This window comes from Podarcis liolepis, assembly GCF_965112155.1.
Source record: "Podarcis liolepis genome assembly, chromosome: 3".
NCBI classification, from domain to species: Eukaryota; Metazoa; Chordata; class Lepidosauria; order Squamata; family Lacertidae; genus Podarcis; species Podarcis liolepis.
The window spans coordinates 55219069-55243382 of NC_139557.1; the positions used below are offsets into that span (position 1 = coordinate 55219069).

General features: G+C 40.6%; 1 protein-coding gene across 3 annotated transcripts in view; it reads left to right on the forward strand.

Moving 5' to 3' along the window:
* The window catches only part of LOC310704403 (dermatan-sulfate epimerase), a 145652-nt gene extending 127234 nt beyond the window's left edge, over positions 1-18418 (forward strand). For all 3 annotated transcript variants that reach the window (XM_083497780.1, XM_083497778.1, XM_083497779.1), the window contains 4 exons: positions 10937-11190; positions 12418-12657; positions 13484-13691; positions 14732-18418. In XM_083497780.1, coding sequence (XP_083353906.1) covers positions 10937-11190; positions 12418-12657; positions 13484-13691; positions 14732-16490 — 2461 coding nt within the window. In that variant the 3' untranslated portion in view covers positions 16491-18418. The remainder of the gene's footprint in view (positions 1-10936; positions 11191-12417; positions 12658-13483; positions 13692-14731) is intronic.
* The last annotated feature ends 5896 nt before the right edge of the window (positions 18419-24314 follow it).

Sequence of the window (24314 nt, forward strand, 5' to 3'; positions counted from 1 at the left end):
ATGGAAACTCACGTTTTAGTTGGATAGTTAAAAACATGTTGTATTCTCAGTTGTTTATATATTTTTCGTGGATCCTGAGGTTAAAATACAGCTTTAAGAGGATTCTGCATTGTAAAGCTTAATTATTTTAATCACCATTTCTAATAAGCTCAGTGGTAGAGCATCAGCTTTGCATGCACAATATACTGGGCTCCATTACTGCTACCTGCAGGTAGACCTGAGAGAGACCCCAACCTGAAGCCCTGGAGAGCTGCTGCCAATCAGGGTAAACATTACTGAGCTAAGTGTTTATGAAATTAATCTCATCTCAAAATCCGTAACTCAGGTTACACTTTTAAAGACACACCCTTTAACAAGTGAGATGTCTGCTCTGTTATACGTTTAGGATTAATTTGTTTTTATTTTTGTATCGTTAATGGTTCAGAGAGCAACAAAAACATTTCATGATGAACGCTTACTACAGACTGTCACAAATGGAGCAGGACCACAGTAATTCCTGTTACTGATATAGTAACTTGCTACTGTACATAGGGTCTTCAAGTTACAATGCTGGATGGACCCATTTATGCAAGCCATTCAACGAGTATGACGAGTGGAAGCCTGAGGAAATGATAGCATAGGCATGATGGATGGAATGGGAGGAGAGGTAGCATACAAGTGTGAATATTGCAGATAGAACCTAATTACCTGACCTCGCGCTTGATTTCAAGTTTTCCCATGTCTGTATCATTCACCTGTAACAAAATAGCCTCCCAGCTCTAGATCCAGCTTATTGGGCCATTTGAAGACTTTTACTGAAAAGTGTGAAAGTAACCATTGTTTCCTTTTTACAGTGTCTAGGCTGAATTGCCTGCACTGTAAAGCATCTCACTGCTTTATGGAATGTTTTGTTTCCTGTGCTTGGAATGCAGCTTGAAATCCTATCTTGTGTTTGTGTATCTTGCATTTCAACTTGGTTAAAAAGAAGAAGAAGAAGTTTGGTATATACTTTCACGCTAAGTGCCTCGTTGGCTGCCTCTTTCAAAATAGAGATAATGCAGTAGATTGCATTTTCTCCTGTGCCACATCTTACAACTCTGTATTTTCAGTTAAAGTATTTTGTATTGTATTTGTCCGTAGACATTATGGTTTTTCAAGACCAGGGCATGTTGTTTTATGACTATGATGATGATTTTTCAGAGAATGCTGCTGAGGGATGGGGCGCCTCAGCCCCAGGGGCCAAATTATGCCCTCCAGGCTATTTATCTGACTCCTCCAATACAACGTCTCCTTCCCAAGCCACTCCTCTCTCCAGGCCATGCCCCTCACCTGCCCTTCTCCATACTCTCCCCAAGTGCTTTTGCCTGGCTGGAATGTGTCCCCTTTAAACACAGTAGGATTTGCCTCTGGATAAATGTACGTAGGATTACAAGAATACGCTTTATTTCAATGGAAGATGAGAATTAGAGGAGCAAGCCAAAGGCTTCTGTGGAAGAGGTGTGCAGTATTTTCAGCAGAGCTTAAAACAGAGTGAGAGATGAGCAGTTGGGAAGGAGGAGCAACATGGACACAACACACAGTTCTCCCCTAATTGTTCCCACCTACTTTGATGGGTGTTAGTGGACTGTGAATGTTCCCATAAAGAAATTGGGAATAGCCACAGGCAATAAATAATTGGAAATCCCACCAGAAAGTGCAAATAGGAAAGCTGGCATGATTGACCTGAGGCTTTTATGTTGCACAAGGCCTGATCAAAAATATTACCTTTATAAGATCCTGCTGCAACCTAGATTAAAAAGTAAGCACAGGTTAAGTGTCTTCTGTAGGAAAGTTGTCTATCCCACATGCTAGGGACTTGGAGAAGATGTTGCATTTTCTTATGAATGTGCTAGCATAACCCCACTGATTTCAAAGTTCTAGGGAAGCTCAGGGTCTGTTTTGTTTTGAAAGCTCTTTTTTATCACAGAGGGATTCATTGGAGTAAATGGAATGCTTCACATCTGGGTTTTTCATAAAATTTTATTGGCAGTTTGAGTGGTTCATCTGTGTATTTGGGCTCTCTTGATTTCCACTGAGATGGTCTGGCACTAAAGATGTTATCTCAAGTATAAAGGAACACCCCATCATGTTCAAGTATTCTCTAAAGCAAAATCTGCAACACAATAATATTTTCAGTTCTGTGTGACGTCACTGAATCGAATATGATGTGTGTTGTGGCACAGAAATGTATTTCTGCCAGGAGAAGCACGTAACATATATAAAAGTTAAGAGAATTTGTTATGGTGCAGCTCAATGTTACAGTATTGGCCTGAATATAAGCCTCACTTTTTTCCAAAATTCTGACCTAGAAAAGTTAAAGTGCAGCTTAAATTCGCGACCTTACAAAAATTGGCTTTTACAATATCGCTGCTGAAACAGACATATGGTAAAATGGAACGGGTGTGAGTGCCTGCAGAATTTTATCCCCCCCCCTGATTTTTAAGGGTGCAGCTTATATACGGGTGTGACTTATATTCAGGCCAATACGGTAATTTTAATTTGTATTGGGCAATATCCAGTACTGTGCAATTTAAGCCGCCTTGTTCTGTCCTCTTCTATGCAGCTCCTACGCCCTCAAAAGGGTCTACTCTACTGTGTGTGTGTGTGTGTGTGTGTGTGTGTGTGTGTGTAGGGCTACAGGAAGGAGAGGAAATCCATTCTGTCCATTCCAACTCTATATTGGAAAATACATTTCAGTTTTCTTATAGAAAAGGTATATCATAAAGTTAAAGTCAGGTTCTTTTTCTGTTTTTATTACTGCAGTAAATTTACAATATGAAAAAAAATAAAACTACATTCAGCTTTTGTTTACGAAGACTAAGCAGAAAATGGAACAATGTCTCTCACAACAGGAAAATGATGGTTTTTTAGAATTATTATCAGAAGTTGCAATCTCCTTCAGCACCTCTTTTCCTTTTAGAACTGTTTTGAAAACTGTTTCTATCTGCTGTATTTTTATAATTTAAATTGTTGCATAACCACTATAGTATTTGAAATATTTATAAATAATCCATTAAAAAGAAATATAAATAAATCTAGTAGCGGACTAGGTAAAAGAGAAGATAAGGGAAACTATATTCTAAAAATGATAAAATTAAGAGATTTGTTTTAAAAAGATGGGAGCAGTGATTCTAAAAATTAATCTATACCTCTGTTTTATTAAGTATAATGTAATAACTTTAACAGGTTGTACATTTTAACTGGTTGTAAACAGAGCTCCTATCCCTAAATGATTTATATATCATCCTGGCATTTGCAATATGACGTTTCTACAAAATATCATGGAAATGTTATTATACTGCATGCTTCAAAGCACTGAAAGATAAACATTTTATGAATAGTTTGCTGTCAGGTGACTCCCTAGAAGGAAAATATTGGCAGATGTTGCCTGTTGTGTAGTGATATTTTCCATACATTTAAAAGCCTGTTCAAGAACTTAGTGACATAATTTGAGTCTGATGCAAAGCCATATTTGAACTTTCACTTAAAGAAATTCAGAGGAGCTCTCTTAAACTTTCATTGTATTTCAGCTAGTAAACCACTCTTTTACTGTATAAGCTATGGTCTGCATGCACTACAGTGGTACCTTGGGTTACATACGCTTCAGGATACATATGCTTCAGGTTACAGACTCCGCTAACCCAGAAATAGTACCTCGGGTTAAGAACTTTGCTTCAGGATGAGAACAGAAATCGTGCTCCGGTGGCGCGGCAGCAGCAGGAGGCCCCATTAGCTAAAGTGGTGCTTCAGGTTAAGAACAGTTTCAAGTTAAGAACGGACCTCCGGAATGAATTAAGTACTTAACCCAAGGTACCACTGTATTTGTTTTGGTGCACCATTGGTGGAATTCAATTTCCCTACTCCACAGTGCAGATGGGTTGATTTGAAAGAGCCATTTCACACTGTACTTAGGCTTGTATCTGTTATTCAGAACTGCATCATTGTTTTCTGTTAAAAATGCAGAAAGTGAGAAATGTATCCCTAAGCATGCATTGAGTGTGTGCCTAGAAGCTGTAGTCAGTCAGAGTTCCTTGGTGTGTATCTCTGAATGTTTATGAACATGCATCTGTCCTTCCTACATAACATATTTACTGTGGAAGAAAAGACCAGTATGGCCCTATTTGGTAATTGCCAAGGTATTTCAGAAGAGAGAGGCTGTTGGCAGTAGAACTTCTGCTTTCCATGTAGAAAGCCTCTGGTTCAATCCCTGGCGTGTCCGGGGGGGGGGGAGAATGCCCCCAGTTCAAAACCATGGAGGGCTGCTGCTACTCAGTGTAGATACTACTGAGATAGATGGACCCATGGCCAGACTTTGGAATGTACTTTCTGAAGTTCTTAAGAAACCAGGCCAAAACGAGTGCTTAAAAAACCAACAACTTTATTGTGAAGATCAGCCAAGAACATCTGCACTCACATAGCTGCCTTGATTCTGGGCCTTTTGTAGTTAGCAGGTAAAACTCCTCATCACTTGGTTACTGTGAAGTGTGTGATATATAAAGCAACACTTGACTGGAGTTGTGAACCACTCTACTTCCAACTAGGATTGGAAGAGTGCTGATTCCTTAACAATTTTAGCCACATGCCATCATCTGTGATTTAATGTTTTTAAGTTTGATAGCTGCGATCAACCCCCTCTCCATTTTCTTTTGCTCTTTATTGAAGTCCGTGAAATTGCACCAGGATAAATAGGTTGTAGATCTGTATTATGTTACCAGATAGTGAATGAATAACATTTTGTCAACTGTGTAGGCTTCTAGTGTGGTTTTGAAAGTACATAGTGCCTCTTCTCAGTGGGTTGTACTATCCAATTTAAGTTACACTCAAATAGGTCCATTAGTAATAATGGATGTAAGTTAGTCATGTCAATTTCAGTAGGTCTATTTTGAGTATGACTTAATTGGATTTAACCCAGCTTTAATGAAAGTTAACATTGGTAGCAATTGTTTAGATTTTGTTTTCAGAGCTTGAATTTATTCTTAGCTAATCCCCCCATTAAGTGCTCTAGAAAATTTCTAATCTCCTTCCTTCAAAGGATTAAAGGAAAGTTTAGCATTATACTGATTCATGATGCAACAATAAATTTAAGAGATTCCATTCTTTGTCTTTCAAGGCAAGCCTGTAAGTTGGTATATTGAGTCCAAGCAAGGATTCTGATACTTGCATAGTTATCTACTTGTATATCAGCAGTGCATGATAGTACTTTTCAAAACAAGAATTATTTAAATCCAATACAGTCTTTTTCTCTCCCCCCCATGTTATTCCTGAAGAAGAGTTTTTTGCTCTTTTGCTTCTGATTTTACAGTTGTGAAACTTTTGCATATGTTCTTCTTTCCGTAAAATCACTGATTTTCTTCCCCACCACAAAATTGAATAATTTCCTCTACTGAAAAATCTCTGTGTTTGAAACACATTGGGAAACATAGAAATGAATTAGTCAATAATTTGTTTGTATGTCCATTGGTTTTTCCTTTTAGTTCTATTCTTTGAAAAGCTGGCCATACCCATCCAGTACCTTTGTGAAAGGTGTTAGAATGATTTCCAGTTTCAGGGTCTGTCCAGGCAAATTTTTAAGGTCACGTTTTTATTTCATTTCACTATTGAACCTTGATGTCTCTGTAGGAATTTCAGATTCAGTTGTGCAGCCTCCTCAGCTGCAAATTGGAAGAACAGGTTTCTCCTTAACTGGATTTGGGGAAGAAGTGCATATATTTGATGAAAACACAGCAGGGTCGCTGCTAAAATGTACTTCTGGGCACACCCTATTAGTAGGAAATGATTTTTTAAAAAGCCAGTCAGAATGCATCGTTTGGATTGGTTCAGACAATCCAAAAGAACTTCCACAGCACACATGTGCTAATCTTTTAACATGCCACAAGACTTGTTTTTTGCTGCAACAGGCTAGAAATGGTTTCATATAGCAGATGTTTCATGACCTTCAGGGAAGTAAGATAAATTTGGCATACAAAACATACCTTTGAATGAATGCATTGTGGCTTTTGTTCAACAGATAAATCTTTACAAACATCTGGCCTAGCCTAAAATATGCCTGACTTCAGGCTGCTGGCAGCTAGTGTTACTTTGATATGTTTCAGGCAAAGATTGGCTAGTCAGTCTTGGACCCGGTCCATCGGAGACTGCCACTAGAAACTGAGCTAATGGCTGACAGATTTCTGGAGTCCCATGTTGCCAAAATGATTCACCAGACACATAGGTAGCATCTCCATATGGGATCCTGTAAGCTTGGTGTTTAGGTATTCTGACAGAAGATCTTCAGGAGTTGTATAAACCAGAAGAGGTTCTGCAAAGAAAACTATTAATTCCCAACAAACAAAATTCAAACTGAAGTCAGTCTTCCTGCATTTGATAGTTTCTCTTTGGACTCAAGCTGGTGAGTCATTTATCTAAAGTGGAAACATGTGCAGATAAAGTTTGCTTATGATAAGGGCTATCTATTTCTATCTTTGAGCTGTTCTATACAGAAAAACACAAGGAAGATGGAGCAAGCTCGTTTTCTTAAAAAATATATATTATTGTTATGAAATTGTACACATGAATCTTGAAACATGACATAACTAATAAGAAATGGATCACGGGGGAGTAAAACACTAAACATTATTTTACTTTTTTTTTACATTATTTCACATAATAATGAAGTCATTACAGTAAATCAGTAAAATGATTTTTTTCAATGAATCACCTTATTGGATGACATCAATTCCACCACATGGCTAAACTGGCTTGCTTCATAACAGCAACTTAAATTCAGAATGCCCCAGCTGCCAACTGGGTATAATAAATACTTTTTAATATGTGATCGGTCTGATTGAAATATAAACTTGCTAAGTCCCCCCCCCCATTTCTTCAGATGAGCAGGTATGCAGAATGGCAGCATCTGGAACAAAAGAGGTAACTGCAGTACAATCATCATTTTAGAAGCAGCCAGTTGGTCCATAATGAAGTGTCTCAATTTATAACAACATATTCTATTCGTATTTATACCTTTCCAAACCATACTAGAATTAGACTGATACAACTTGTTCAAAATATGCATGATTTGTACCCCTAGATATTTAAGCAAGCTTGTTTTTCTCCTGCTCCAGAGCAGGCACCCCCCACCTGCAGCTCTCCAAATGTTTTGGCCTACAACTCCCATGATCCCTAGCTAACAGGACCAATGTTCAGGGATGATGGGAATTGTAGTCCAAAACATCTGGAGGGCCAGCGGTTGGGAATGCCTGCTCCAGAGGATAGGTCCCAAACCAAGGGATTCAACTTAAAAGAAAGGTGATTCTGAGTAAACATTATGAAGAACTTTCTAACAGTAAGAGCTGTTCAGCAGTGCAGTGGACTACCTTGGAAGGTGGTAGACTCTCCTTCCTTGGAGGTTTAAAAGCAGAGATTGGGTGGTCATGTGTCATGGATGCTTTAGCTGAGATTCCTGCATTGCAAAGAGTTGAACTAAATGGCCCTTGCCGTCCCTTCCAGCTCTACAGTACTATGAATTGTACACAATTTCAACAAAATTCAGAAGTGGGTTGTGTGCTTTAGTGTTTCCCCTTTCCAAAAATTCCTGTGGTATAAATTCCACAATAAAAACCACAATGTGTACAGCTGGAAAGCTCAAATTCTTTATTAAATATCCCACAAAGTCTTTGGATAGTGGTTTTCTCCCCCCTTTTTTTTTCTTAAAAAAAGCCTACTGACAGTGTTCTTTTTAAAAAAGCTTGACAGAGCCATAATGATTCAATAAAGCCCAATTAATTTATTGAATTCCATGTAGATGTGTGTCCCCTCCCCACCTCAAGGGTAGAAGTCAAAGCATGTCATGGTTTCTGGGAAGTTTATCTACATGTCCCTAGGCCTAGAGGAAGTGCTTTAGTTGCAATGAATGTAGAGGAGACAAAAACACTTTGAGTACAATGTGGACAGAGCAAAGTTGATCAGCAGGCTGACCAGTGTGCCTAAGAGCTCAGTGGCTTTGAAGACACAATGTAAAAACTCCCTGGAATTTGTGTAGGCTTGTCCATAGAAATGAGTTTAGTGTCTTGGAGTACCCTCCAAAAAAATGGGGGTGGAGGAAGCTTAATGTTTTCAGATGGAATTTACATGTTTCTGGTGGAAATGCATGCAGATTTGGCTTCAGAATCAAAGCTCTTAGGATAAGTAATAGCATTACTTTAGGTTGCTGTTTTGGGAATTTGATATGAAAACAAAAGACAGACTATAGGCTGAGAGAGGAAAAGGTTCAAAAACTGAGAGAGGAGAATTGCAGCAACCAAATCTGAAATCACAGCTGAGGCCTTTTATGTGAAAGGAGGGTGTTGATGGAAAGGGAAACAAAGGCAGAAGTCAGCAATCCATCTCTCTTTTGATCCAGCAGTTGCTAGATGGCTTTAGGTCACTTGTCTACCAAGGAACAAAGGCTGTGCATCACTAACTGACTCTCAGCTGCTACAGGATATTTAACATGTTGAATTTTAATATAGGATTTGCTGCCTCTCCTACTTCCTCCTATTCTTCTCCTTACCTCTCTGTCTTAATGTGTTATTAAGTACGCCCAGGTGAGGATGCAGGAACTGGAGTGTTAGTTTGTTTAAATATTGATATACTGCTGCATCATAGAAATATATCACAGCAGTTTGCAACAATATAAAGCCATAAAACCATACAGTAATATCATAAATAATTAAAAACAAGTTAAAATTAAAAGAATTAAAAGCAAACATCAGCACACCATTGTGGGCATGTACTCTTTAATTGCCTGCAAAGGCCTGGCAGAATAGAAAAGTTTTCAGCAGGCGTTTATAAGTTGGCACAGAAGGTGCCTGCTGAATCTCTGCTGGCAGGGTGTTCCAGTACACAGAATGGGGATAAACCAGGGGCTTCTCAGAGCAGAGGCATTCCCACATTGGGAAGGGCCATACCACAGTGGGAGAGCATCAGAAATGGTCCCCCGAATCTCCAGGTAGGGCTGGGGGAGACACCTGTTGGGAACCCTGGAGAGATCAGTGTAGACAATACAGTGGTGCCCCGCAAGACGAATGCCTCGCAAGACGGAAAACCCGCTAGACGAAAGGGTTTTCCGTTTTTGAGCTGCTTCGCAAGACGATTTTCCCTATGGGCTTGCTTTGCAAGACAAAAACGTCTTGCGAGTGTTCCGATTTTCCCCCACTTTCCCCCCCCCTTTTTTCTAAGCCGCTAATCCACTAATAGCCTTTTAGCCGCTAAGCCTTAAATAGCCGCTAAACCGCTAATAGCGCTAAGCCGCTAATAGGGTTGCTTCGCAAGACAAAAAAACTGCTAGACGAAGAGACTCGCGGAACGGATTAATTTCGTCTTGCGAGGCACCACTGTACTGAACTTGATGGACCAGTGGTCCGACTTGGTATAAGTCAGCTTCCAAGGTTCCTATTTTATTCAAAGCACTTTCATACTGAAAATGTTCCCTCTACACTCTACCAGAAACTCTAAAGGATGCTAGTTCTATCACACTATTATTTATCAGACCACGCCTCTCTGATTTTGTTGTAGGGACAGCAGTGGGAAATGGTTAAGTGTTCATTCATTCACGTATTTTAAGCCATGATAGGCCAACACTAGTTAAGTATTAAAAATATAATTTTCCAGGCACTTTTTTTCACTCTTAAAGGAAATGTCTACTTTGTAGATTGCTAAGGATGGTGGTACCAAAGCTGCTTTTCCACATTGCAAAAGGAGCTTAACACAAACCAAACCTGAGTCCCAGTTTTATTGAACAGAGTGAATTTTCTCCCAGTTGTGGCTTGCATGTGTCTATCAAGTCCTCATCTTTACTTCCTGCCTCTGTAGGGCCGCAGTTTTGGCAAAATCAAAGTACAGAAAATAAGCAATTAATGCCACACTAAATGGAGAGTTTATTGGGGATAAATTGGTGAGGTTTTAAATATTTGCCTCTTGATAAACATGGGATAGCTCTGGGCAGCCGTTCATTAAAAATGTGGAACAGTTGCACGTTTAGCTAGAGGTTGCTAACATAGGCTGCTTTTTGAGCCATTGCCTTTAGTGAAGTAAACTGCAGGGGAATAGCAGTGTAAATTAAGAGTGTGGCAGGCAGGCAGACAGACAGATACTGACATGGAGGTCCAGTGATATTTTAATATGTTCAGAGTTTAATCCAAGATTAAATGTTTGAAGTTCATTTGAGTTTCTGCAATTAGAGAAGCCTTTGTGGGAGGAAGGAGGAGGGGAACCACCCAAAAACCTTCTCAGTAGATGTAATGTTTTGGTAAGGCTGTGCTTAGCGTTGTTCCTTTCAGCTTGATTCCAGTGATCCCATAGTACATTTTTGAAGGCAAATAAATGACTCCACAGTGTGAATGTGTAAATAGGTCCTTTTAAATCACCAATGGTCTGGCATAATCAGTGGTTTGCTGTGGTATTTTTCAAAAGCTAGAGTGTTAAAAAGGTTTGTGTAGGTATAAAATGTTTGCATTTTATGAAGCATCAGTATGTTACACAGCTCATATGAAGACTGTGTAACCTTTTTATTGCTTTTTACTTCTAGAAACGTTGTAGATTTTAAAGTGTCCAGCTAACGTATAAAGGAAACTCGTAAACGTTCAGCCATTTGTGGGCAGCAGTTTCTCTAGGGTTCAGTCACCTCCATCCCACAAACAAACATATGGATTTTGCATAATTTCTAGCATCTTAAGTAGGCGGCAGAGCAATTCAACCCTCTATCAGCACAGGGATCCAGCCTAATAATAATAATAATAATAATAATAATAATAATAATAATAATAATAATAAATTTTATTTATATCCCACCCTCCCCAGCCGAAGCCGGGCTCAGGGCGGCTAACAACAATAAATATGGATAATATGGATAATACCGTATGACTAAAATGAATAGAGTTGACCCTTCTCTTGTCTTCCACAGGCTGGTGAAGGATGCACCGTGGGATGAGGTCCCTCTCGCTCACTCTTTGGTTGGATTTGCCACTGCTTATGATTTCCTGTACAACTATCTTAGCAAGTCCCAGCAGGAAAGATTTCTTGAGGTGATTGCCAATGCCTCAGGATACATGTATGAAGCATCATACAGGCGGGGATGGGGATTCCAGTACCTGCACAACCACCAGCCAACCAACTGCGTGGCCTTGCTGGCAGGAAGCCTGGTTCTGATGAATCAAGGTATGTGCTGAACAATGAGAGAGTCGTTTTTTTAAAAAAAGCATGATTGAATCAGTAGCGTTTTCTAGTTGTGAACAAAAGTTTCAGAAGTTGATACAGTTGCTTGATAATCAACAGCTAGTGCAGCCAACTGGAAAGGGTATGTTGGAACCTGCCTCAAGTAGGCAGAATACAACTGCCTTCCACTTACATTGATTTACAGCACAGTAATAACTTACTTCTCAGTTACTGAAGTCATCTGGGTTTACTGCCAGGTAGCCGTGATTAGGATTGCAGCTTTAGTTTATTTTCAGGACATCGCCTTGAGAAGTGTTACTGAATAAGCTAGCTGCTTCTTAGTCTTTCTTCTTCAGAAAGAATTTGCAAGTAATTTATTTATCCTGTATGTTTTGTAAAACAGTTTGAACAGGAAGGATATAACATGTGATATAATAGAGGGAGAAAAAATTATCTCTGTCCATTTATTCCACACCCTGTAAAACTGTATAAACCTCCTTTATCATTTGCCTATTTTTCTAAACTAAAAAGTCCCAACTGCTTTAGCCTTTCTTTGTGGGGAAGGGTTTCAACCCCTTGATCAATTTGGTTGTCTTTTTCTGCTGGTTTCCTGGTTGTTTTTGAGTTGGATAGACCGGAATTCTACATAGTATGATTCCATGAAATCCAGCCACATTAAATATTGATTTAAGTGGTGCATCACATTTCCCTTCCCTCCCTTAATCAACCCTAGCATGGAGTTTGCCTTTTTCTCCACTGATCCACACTGAGTTGCATCTTCCTTGAGCTATCCACCACAAACCCATGACCTTTCGTTTAGTCAGTCACTGACAACCACTGGTCATTGGCCAGGCATGATCACTTGGCAGAAAACCTGGGCATTACATGCTATCAAAGGCTTGTCTCCTATATATGGATCCAGCTTAATACACCTCACCAAGCCTGCATGTAAGTAACTGCTGCTTGGAGCAGAAGCAGCCAACTCACATAAGTAGGAAGATGGATCATGCCCCTGGCCTTCACTTGAGGTTTTGGAATAATTCATTTTTAACGAAAGCTGATATTCAGGGGAAGCTGAATTCCTTGCCACTTTCAGTTTGGATATTTTCATAGAATACTTTCCATCCTGGTCATAAACTAGTATGTGTAATTTTTTATATCTGTGTTTAAAAATGACATTTTATAGATCGTATCTCTATTGGGTATAATATTCTCAATATTACCTTCCAGGTTATCTTCAGGAAGCATACCTGTGGACTAAGCAAGTCCTTGCAATCATGGAAAAGTCTATAGTTCTGCTTCAGGAAGTGACAGATGGATCTCTCTATGAAGGAGTAGCGTATGGCAGCTACACCACCAGATCCCTTTTCCAATACATGTTCCTTGTTCAAAGGCACTTTGACATTAACCACTTTAAACACCCCTGGCTTAAAGAACATTTTGCTTTTATGTACAGGACAGTTCTGCCAGGTAAGCAGCTCAAATCAGCTTCAAAATAAATGACCAGTGGGTCTTTAGATAAAGCCCCAAGTTGTGAGATTCTTGTGTACAGTGGCAGGCTGCATGCCAGTATCAAACTGTAGCCCCTCCTAACAGGAGATAAGTGCTGCTGGAGCCGAGCAGCACCAACCAGCTGTCAAGTGATACACACAGTGCAATCACACCTAAAAATCTGTTTCTGCACACATAGAGGATTCTCTGGATCAAAGTGATCCAGAATATTTGGGTTGGATCCAAAAGTGCATTTTTAAATGTAGAAAGCACTTTCTGCTTTTCCTGCCTGTTTGCCCATTCAGCTTGCCCATTTGCCCAACTTGCCTCTCCGCCCCCAGGTAACTAGCAGTGCTGCTGCTGGGAGGCTATTGCTGCACCTCTACCCTACCAGGAAGGTGCTCCTGCTGAAAAGGGAGTTAATATTGTGGTATGGATCTTCCTGCTGCAACTAGACTATGAAGTTGGACCACAATTTATTAAACCAGGCAAATCATCCTTATTAGAATGCCTGTTACAACACAAATATTCTCATACGTGTACATTTAACTGAGGCAATACCACTTCACAACTTTATATTGTTGGGTTTGAGATTAACAAAAAAGAGGGTGTCTGTTGAAACTCTTTTCTTAAATTGATTGCATGCTAGATAAAACATTCAAGAGCATAGTTAGAATCCTGGAAATCTTTAATTCCCAAGGACTCCCTCTGACTTCAGCAGGACACTCCAATCTCTGTACTCAAATATGCAGTGTTGAGTAATGTGCTTACATGGATACTTGTCTGATTTTACTTTTCCTCATAGGATTCCAAAGGACAGTTGCTATTGCAGATTCCAACTACAATTGGTTTTATGGACCAGAGAGCCAGTTGGTGTTCCTGGACAAGTTCGTTATGCGCAATGGTAGTGGAAATTGGTTGGCTGATCAGATAAGGAGGAACCGAGTGCTTGAAGGCCCAGGGACACCATCCAAAGGACAGCGTTGGTGCACGCTTCACACTGAATTTCTCTGGTACGAGACAAACAAATCCTAATGCAGAGAGACCTTTGAGGGTCCTCTGCCAATGTATGTAAGAATATTGTACTCTGTTCATGTGCTACCTTGGACAAAAACTGACTGGCATGGAATTAACGTCCTTATGAACTTGGAATAAATTTTGAAATTATGAAAGCAGTATCTAATGAAAACTGTAGAAAAAAATTGCAATAATTTTGTGCAAACCCCAGCCCCAACCTGCCCCTTGCCCCTTGCCCCTGCAAAAGAATAATAATCAACTTATGGCACAGAAGAAGCCTTGAGGGGTCTGCCATTGGCTGGAAATTAGGCTCCTGAGTATGTACAAAATTATCTTTTACTGTCAGATCACAGAGGTTTGTAGGTATTATATATTCAGCTCAGGAAACAGAGAAGACTACAAACCCCGTGATCCCCAGCAGAAAATGATGTTCATGAATATACTTAGGAGCATTCTATCTGGATAGCTCCAGCAAGGCTTCTCCTTTGTCTAGTGAGTCTTCCTTACTGTGGGATACCTCCTCCTCATTCTTAGAAGTAGGTTTGTTTGTATGTTTTATTAACTTTGGAAAGTGGGAGTCCTGGCTTGGTGGGCTAGGTTGGGAGGGCAAATTCCATTTTGAGCAAGATACACATTTAAAGGGGTCTGAACCTGCCTTGAAATGGAGAAATGCTTCTTTTCTAATGGGAAGTTCACAAATTCTTATTTGGCCCCATCCCCAGTGTCAAGGACTGGAGCTTTTCATGACTGCTCTTCCCTGAATCTTCCTCATCTGAAATATTGCCCTCCCTAGTTGTTTGCAGATATTCTAGATCATGTAAGTTCCTGTAGTGTAAGATACTATAATTCCTGCTTATAGATAAGCAAAATCTTCATATAATCAGGACAGTATGCTTCAGCAGGGATGGTTAGAGAACGGAATATTGTTACTTATTAATATTTAACTAATTAAGAGTGACTTGATATCTGAGAAAATCAAAAGAGATGAATAATTAATGCCAATTATTGTCATTCTTTTATTTTTATTTTTGGAAAGGTATGATGCAAGCCTGGGTTTAGTACCTCCTCCAGACTATGGCATTCCAAAACTGCATTATTTTGAGGACTGGGGAGTTGTAACATATGGAAGTGCACTGCCGGCCGAAGTCAACAGACCTTTCCTCTCCTTCAAATCAGGAAAACTGGGAGGACGTGCAATATATGATATTGTTCACCAAAATAAATACAAAGACTGGATAAAAGGCTGGAGGAACTTCAATGCTGGTCACGAACACCCAGATCAGAACTCCTTCACTTTTGCCCCCAATGGTGTACCTTTCATAACAGAAGCTCTGTATGGACCAAAATACACATTTTTAAACAATGCACTGATGTTTTCTCCAGCTGTGTCAAAGAGCTGTTTTTACCCCTGGGAAGGGCAAGTTACTGAAGACTGCTCATCAAAGTGGTTGAAATATAAACATGACTTGGCTGCAGATTGCCAAGGGAGAGTGGTTGCTGCTATGGAAAGAAGTGGGATCATCTTCATCAGGGGTGAAGGAGTGGGTGCGTACAACCCCAAACTAAAACTGAAAAGCCTCCAAAGAAACCTGTTACTTATACACCCCCAGCTCCTCTTGCTAGTGGACCAAATACTTATTGACGATGGTAGCCCCTTGGAGACAGTAGCCAGCTTCTTCCACAATGTGGATGTGCCTTTTGAGGAAACGGTTATTGACGATGTCCACGGGGCCTTCATTAGGCAACGAGATGGAATGTACAAGATGTACTGGATGGATGACACTGGCTACAGTGAAAAAGCTGTCATTGCCTCAAGAATGTATCCCAGAGGCTACCCTTACAATGGGACAAACTATGTGAATGTCACGACTCACCTGCGAGCCCCAGTCACGAGAGCTGTGTACCTCTTTATTGGGCCTTCCATTGAGGTCCAAAGCTTCAGCGTCCATGGGGATTCTCAGCAATTAGATGTCTTCATAACAACCGATGAGCATGCCTATGCCGTCTATTTATGGACCGGTGAGGATAAAAGCCGCTCTGTCTTTGCACAAGTTATTGCAGACCGCCATAAAGTTCTGTTCGACCAAGCCTCAGCTATTACCAGCCCCCCGGTATCAGAAGTCAGAGACTACATGGGGATAGTAGAAAAGAACATTCAGCATTTCAAGCCTGTCTTCCAGCAGCTAGAGAAACAGATACTTTCCCGTGTGCGGAACACAGACAGCTTCAGAAAGACAGCTGAGCGCCTGCTGCGGTTTTCAGATAAAAGGCAGACGGAGGAGGCCATTGACAGGATATTTGCAATCTCGCAACAGCAGCAGCAGCAAGGCAAAGCAAAGAAGAGCAGAAAGATGGCTAAAGGCTATAAGTACGTTGATGCTGGTCCCGACATTTTTGCACAGATTGAAGTGAATGAAAGAAAAGTTCGACAGAAGGCGCAGACTTTGGCTCAGAAAGAATTGCCTGTGGATGAAGATGAGGAAATGAAAGATCTTCTTGATTTTGCAGATATTACATATGGGAAACACAAGGAAAGTGTGTTATTCAAAGGCCGATCTGGTCTTGCACAGATGCTGGCAACTGCTCGAAGCAGTGCTCCTTCAATGTCAGCATCTTACACCCGCCTCTTCCTCATTCTGAACATTGTTATTTTCTTTGTCATGCTAGCCATGCAACTCACTTGGTTCCAGAAAGCCAAGAGCCTGCATAGCCAAAGATGTCTTTATGCGATCTTGCTAATTGACAGCTGTATATTATTGTGGCTGTATTCCTCTTGTTCTCAGTCACAATGCTAGCAATAAAAACCCCAGTGATTGCTACTTGACCATTCTGTGATTAGATATGTCTATGCAAAGCATTAAGCCTAATAGGGCCAGAATATATTTTGTTCATCTTCTGACACATTCCAGAAACCCTTGTGGGATTATTGAATTATTGTAGCCAGAGAAGATAAAGTTAATGGGCATTGGGGCACTGAACACATATCTCAAAGTACCACCTAGATATGGGTCAAGTCACATTTGTCCTAAGAATGAATGTTACATGTCCTTGTTCTGAACTCAGTATGTGGCATTACATTTCCTTCTTCAATAGAGAAATTATATCTCTCAGATGAGTTGTTCCATAACTTTTGTGAAGTTTTTTAAATATGTAACTATTTTAACAGTCCCCCAAACTGGTTGTTCACACGTGCAGGAAGGTTTTTAGCCAAAGTATTTCATCCTTTCTGTCTAGCCAGAGATAATTATATGAAGGGAGGGTGATGAGAAGTGCTATTGATTATTTGTTGCGTCTTACTGCTTACCTGTCTTAAAATGCAGGCACTACTGTATAGCACTTCCTGTCAGTATCACTATCATTTTCTCTCTATCGCCAGTAACAGAAAGTGCTGCTTGCCTTGCCCCCACCTCCAGTCAAGACTATGCAAGATCCTTCTTCCAATCTTTGTAAGCAGAATGCCAGTTTGGGCTAACTAACAGCTCCTGGAGCATCAAAACGCTAAAGTGTGTGAAAGCTTAAATGGGAAATTATGACACAATAAGCCAAATGCTGTCATTTCTCCTTTTCCCCATTTATGCTGGAAGGAAAGAGCAGCGAGCTCATGTTATTTGGTCAGTGCAATGCAGAGGCAGCTGGGCCCATAAATAAAATCTCGAATGAGACAACTAAGGTATCTTTGCGCTGGCACACGCTTGCATTTTCATCACTTAACGCCTGCCTAATTGAGGGATGATTCATATGTTGTAACATACACAACAAGCCATCAATAATTTTGTAAGATCCTCTCAAGTGAAGGCTTAGCCACACCACTTCTTGTCCTGTCGCTTTCCCCCCAGGGAAAACTCTTTGGTGTTCAATCAGAGCACACAGCAATTTGGGTTTTCTCTGGATTGACGTTTGCTTCGACTTAGCACTAAAGAGCAGGGCAAGGGAAAAACCCCTCGAACGCTTGCCTAAAAAGTGCAAGTCAAGCGAATAACCACTCAGACCTGTGCTTTCTAGACACAAAATTGTGGACGAGCCCTGAGTTTCACTAGTGTCAGTTCACTTAATCTGTTGCCAGTCAGCAAATGTTTGATGTTCAAGTAGATGACCCTCACGGCCCCTTCTATCTCTACAATGTCATGATTTTATATGAGCCAGAGCTTAGCTTTCCTGAAGAAGCCAGGGGAACGCATTAGGTAACTGGGGAAAAGGGAACAGGGGTGCTCATGATGGGTGTTCAGCCCCATCTATACCAAAGTGCTATCCAGTTGGGAATGTTTGTATTGGGAGTGTGGGTGAAATGTATAGGATAATGTACATTTTTGTGGAATTATTTCTAGGTGGGATTCTAGATGCCATAGACATCTAGTTGACCACTGTGAATAGATGCTGGACTAGATGGGCCTTTGGTCTGATCCAGCAGAGTTCTTTATATGTTCTTAGCAGTCTTTCTGTGGGGAAACTTTCAGAGATTAACTGATTGATGAGGCCCTTGCTCCTCCCAGTTTTTAGGATATTGGCCCTGTATGTATCTAGAAGTTCCTGAAACAAGAAAAGACATCGCTTCTGCAATTAATGAATGTGCCTCTCTTGCATGCAGGAATCGTGGGGATGATATTTAAATCCAAGGCATTGGAAAATGAAGCTGAGTTGAGGAAATGGTTTTTATTGTACACATTGAAGAATATACAGTACTTTTTCCAAATGCATTTTGCTAAATAAAGAGATTATAAATGTCTGTGGTATCTCAAACTTTTGCTTGATTTTTCTTCTTTTGTTGTGCATCCATACAATAAGGAACATCTGATTTCTTATTTTATGCACATTGACCTCACATAATTTGTTGTTCAAGATAGAAGAAAACTTCCAACAGCTTTTGCTTTTTAAAAAACCCGAATTTCTATTTTTTAAAAAAGACTTATTTTTTTTTTTTTTAAAAAAAATCTCTCATAGCTGTGCAATAGTATTTGAATATGTCTGGGGAAGTTTCCCATGAACTGTACAATTTGTCTTTCCTCCCATGGTTCCAGTCTCCTTTGCTCTTACTGTTCTCCAGCTTTTGCCCTTGTAAAAATCATTTTTGGAAACTTAAGAGTGGATACAAAATAATTATGCACTAATGCTCCAATTCTGCAGGGGTGGAGGAAGGAGAGAAATCCCAAAGCAGTTCTTCCACCTTATCCACTTCCCTGCTGGGATCTGATTTATACAGTACCAGTTCCTGAGTCAATGTAATGTTTTCTTTTGTTTGGGGGTATGTTGGGGCTTGGAAACACTTTGGATCCAAGCTTCCTCCGGTCCTCTACTAATAGGCACCCTTTTTGGCCCTACCAATGTCTGAGCTCCAACACCAGCAGGATCAGGGTCATGGAGATTTCTTTAGTCAGGGGAAGAGTTAAACATTGGATCTCTGTCTCTCAGGTCAGAAATTCCTAGTACCATTTGGCCCCTGTGGTGCCCTCCCATGGGCCATAGGATCTCAACCTAAACTGAATATATGCATATTTGTTTAATGGAAACAAATTTGGGCATTTATAAAAAGAACCTTTGGATAGACAGCACTGCTCAGTGTATTAGTTCTGAAGAATCGGTCAACTTGTGTATTATGAAAAACAATCAAATGACATTTCTTGAGGATATATGAATGATATGTTTAAAACTCTAGAGGGCCATCATGAAGACTTCTGTTGGTAATTGATTTATCAGGTGAACAGCCATCCATACTGTTAAAATGAGGTCAGTGCATTACAAAAGGGAGAATAGAAAAGCAGATGTAGATAGGCTGAAAGCAGGAGTTTAAAGAAGGCATGTTGGAAAATACTATTCAAGGATGCCAGCAGATGAAGTTTTATTTTATATTTCAACAGACGTGTAGAATGCTATATGATGATCACATTCTCTGATGCTATTTTTGAACTAGTGCACAAACAACATGACTGTGATTCACATCCCACTTCAGCCGTTAATCACAAGACAAAGTTGGCCGTGTCACAATCACTCAGCCGTGAGTTCTTACTGTAAATGTGACTATGCAAATAATCATGTATACTGCATAGCTATTATTTATTGAATTTATACCCTGCCCTTCCCAGGAGATAAGTAAATGAGGTATTGATATTTACTTGCTTCAGCTTTAGGGTGGATTTGGGGTAAGAAATTAAGGATGGCTCTAAGACTAGCAGCATCTAGGTTCTAAATTTTGCGGACAAGTAAGATCTCATAACTTCTAGATTTTGCAGACAAGATATGGGAGCAGATGCTTTTGTCCTTAGGAAATTTGATAGCTGTTCAAACAAACTTCTCTGTTAGCGAAAATATTCAGCATGCATATTCTTCCAAACTGTGTCAGTAAGGCATTGGAGTATTGGCCTCCCGCACTATGGTCGTGTTTCTTGTCGTTTGGCAAGGTTCAGTCGTAAATTTTAATTTACATTCACAATAGTGAAAGTCCTTTATTATAAAAGTGTTTTTTTAAAATAAATAATGAATATTTTGGTAATACTGAGGAACTATATTTTTCAAGGGAAATATACAAGTATGGAAAATCAAATGGGAATGCTGCCGTCTCCTTAAGCAACGCCAGTTTTGTTTTACCTTTAATTGTTAACAGATGCTCGTGTGCAGAAGTACATTTGTGTTAACCCAGCATCATACGTTGAATTATGCAATGTGACTCCAGCATAAAGTTGAATGACTCCATCCAGAAATTGGTTCATCAGCCACTTCTAGTTTACAGTTGCCTTAGTGGATGTGTGAAAACTTCTTCAGACAACCTGACTCCACAAGAATGGCTATTTATGTGGTTGAAGTATCTTGAAACTTATACATTTTCCCTGTGGTCTTTCATAATACGGACAAAAATGTGGAGACCATACAATCACAATTCCTTCTAATCATAGTAGCAGATAAATTTACCAGGCGTATTTCCAGAGCTCCAAATGTTTATTGTTATTAATTTATTCAATGTGTATACTGCCCTTCATGCGAAGATCACAACATAAAAATACAAAATCAGAATACAAAATAAATCATAAAAGAAAAGCAAACTATTAACCCCCCATCCCCATTATTATTTTTTAAAGGCAATACAGTGGTACCTCTGGTTATGTACTTAATTCGTTCCGGAGGTCCATTCTTAACCTGAAACTGTTCTTAACCTGAAGCACCACTTTAGCTATTGGGGCCTCCTGCTGCCACCGCGTCGCCAGAGAACGATTTCTGTTCTCATCCTGAAGCAAAGTTCTTAACCCAAGGTAATCTTTCTGGGTTAGCGGAGTCTATAACCTGAAGTGTCTGTAACCTGAGGTACCACTGTAGAATGTTTATCGGTCCGAGGCATGGTTGAAGAGAGACGTTTCCGTCTGTTGCTTAAAGCTATATAATGAAGGCATCAAGCAAGCTTCCCTGGGGAGGGCATTCTACAAATGGGTTCACTGCAAAAAAGGACCCTCAAGACATGTTTTGGAGGGGGCACATGAAGGAGGGCTTCAGGTGATTATCACAGGGTGTAGGTCAGTTCATATGGAGAGAGGTAGTCCTTGAGGTACTGTGGTCCTAAGCTGTTTCTGACAATGTGTGGGTTGTAACAGAGATAGCATGAGTATTTTTGGTGCCTGAAATAAATGCAGATGACATTGGATGGGTTCATCCAATACATAATTATAGCAGTGCGACCCCAACTCCTTGTGGGGCCAGAGGAAGTGTCCTGAGGCTCAGCTCTGCCTGGCTTTGTCAGCCTCCTCTGTTGGTTGAGTTGCAGTGTAAAGGAGGAATCCAATGTAGCCACTCCAATGGTGGGTTGAAGTAGCTAGTGGAGACCCTGGAAACCGGGCTGGGGTGACACAGGATTCAGCAGCTCCTGTGTGGACTCTGCTGCTGTCAGGCAATGGCGACGGGTCTGATCTGGGACTCTGCAGTACCAGCCTGGGAGCTGGCACAGTGTAGGGGCATTTTTCCTGCTCCCACCTTCTGGCACGAGTGCTGGGGCTGTGGGTGCATCACTGGGTACACTACTTCGCCAAGCCACACCGCTGCCAGCCATAATTTAAGATTGCACCCTTGATTATTAACCGCCTTCCACTTTTTACTGTTACTCTAATGTCTACTGTGAGATGGGCCACTTCACCCTGTAGAAATTACATTAATAATAGCTTTTCCCTTATTTGGATTGCCTGAAGCTCAGAATCAAGTCATTACTGAAACATCAGTACTTTAAGGATACTCCCACTACATTTGATTTGATTCGAGAAAAGAATGCAGAGTGTGTTTGTGCCACATAGGAAACTTATGAATATGATAATTTTACAGCTTGCCAGTATGCCCGAGAGAAATGCTTCCATTTTATAGTGCAATAAAACCTGTTGATCACAGATGCTCTTATAAGTCACTGTTTTCATAAGAGGTTTAATAACTTAATATCTGCTAATTTTAAAAAGCTGGCAAGGAAGAGGCAGAAATAAATACAGCTTATTCTAAAAGGAGTCAGACGTAGGTCACAGAATGCAAATGTGTGTGAAAATGCAGATCAGTCACAAGCAGCGGATCTGGGCCTGCCCTTTCACACTCCCAACTCAATGTGAAGAGTTCGTTTTATTTTGGCCTCAGCCCTGGTGTTGTATTGAAGCATAACTGGTAAATCTGAGGAGTTCTTATAAGGCCTTGAATGAATTAAGGCCTTGAATGAATAATTGGCACCACACATGAACATTCTTAAATCCTGTTTCAAAAAAATAAATAGTAAGCGCAGTGAGTAAGATTTTGTTCTGCACACACAGAGAAGTGCGTATGTATTCTGTGAAATGGATGCAGAGGTGTGTAGTAATGTCTAGTCACTTTTCAGTTCCTTTGACAAACTAAAGCTTCCTGGTTAAGTTGTCTTCTCCCTATAAGTTTACTTTGGAAAATATCAGCTCCTTTTGGAACGGGCCAATTAACTGCTGTTAATTTCCTTCTGCTTGGTCAATGTCAATGTTGTTGTTTTCCCCCCCAGGAAAGCCCCAGCTTTTTCTTTCATGTAACTAAACATTACGTATACAAACTTGCGTATTCTAAACTTGTCAGGAAAGAGCGGCTGACAACATGGCAATTCTGAATGCTTCGTTCCAAAAGCAGGGTGGAGACTTTTCCATTCATGTATTAAATGCCATCAGAGACACTTTCAGATTTTCCTTCCATAGCTTTATGGCACACATGGAATGGTTTTGTTTAACATATTAATCAGAACCTTACTGTTCAACCAAAGAGGGATGCAATTAAAGCAGGGGGTAGTGACCCTGTGGGTCTCCGGATGTTGCTGGACTACAATTTCCATCATTGCTGATCATTGGCCATGCTGATGTGGCTGATGGGGAATAGAGTTCAAGAACATCTGAATGGCTGCAGGTCTCACCCCCTCCCCTAGGTTCAATCTCCAGCATCTGAAGACAGGGTTGCCACAGGGGGTTCAGATGTACTAGGTCCCATAGCCAAGAGGGGCCTCAGGCTATCAGCTTTCTTTTTCTTTTTTAAAAAAGTCTCTAGCCCTTGTAACTTCCTTACAATTTCAGTTGAGATGAGTCAACCTGGCTGCTCCCAGCTCTCAGTGCCATTGAGTGAAGTCAGAGAGATCAAGTGTGCACATTGTGGTGACCTGGAAGTGGCCGGAAAAGGGGGCAGAACAGGGACAGAATAGGCTTATCCGTGCTTTGACACATGCAGGAGTCAGGAATGTAACCCCCGTGCAAATTGTTCGTTGCTTGTGCTGGGCTCAGAAAACCCTGTTGGCACCACTTTCTGAAGGGCACCACCCTTGCTTTGGGAAACATGTCTCCAATGCAAGTGCCTGGTGTCTTTGTCTGCACCAAACTCAGACTAGTGATGTTAGTGCCCAGGAGCAGCCAAAGCTTGTCCGAGACTCTCCAACCCAAAACTAGGTCCCACATCACAATCCAGGGCAAGCGTTCATTTCAGCTTGGATTCCATGGTTCTGAGAAGAGGAAATAGGAACACAGATGGGGTATTCATAGAACTGTGGAGTTATAAGGGACCCGAGGATCATCTAGTCTAACCCCCTTCCAATGTAGGAATATCTCTCTCTCTCTCTCTCTCTCTCTCTCTCTATATATATATATATGGAGGAAATGTGCAGCCTTGAAGCAGGCTGGTTTACCCATACCTAAGCCTTTTTTCTTTTTCTTTGCATGACATGATTTCTTGACAATTGATGACTTGCTGCTGAACGAGCAACCAGCCGTTGCTGAAAGTTCTGCCAATGTCTGTGGAGCTTGATGTGTGATCAGTGGTTTAACACTTGCTTTGATGTTGCAGTCATGAAGTGAAAATATCAAAGTGTCATCAAGGATATTGTGTGAGCAAAATTCTTCAGCTGACTCAGATCAAAGTTCTGGCATTTCCCTACCACTCAACAGGCTGTCTCCAGGTGCTGCATCTTTCTGTATCGTGGCTGGGGGCGGGGAGAGAGAGGAGGGAGGAAACTAATGGTCCATGTTTTATATAGTTCTGTATTTTATATATCGTTAGCTGGTTCCCAGTTCTTACAGTGCATTTGCTTTGCATCGTCACTGCCAGTCTCTCCTTGTGTTCTCATCTGCCAAATGCACATTTTTCAGCCTGTTTCATCATTGCCAAGGTCGTGG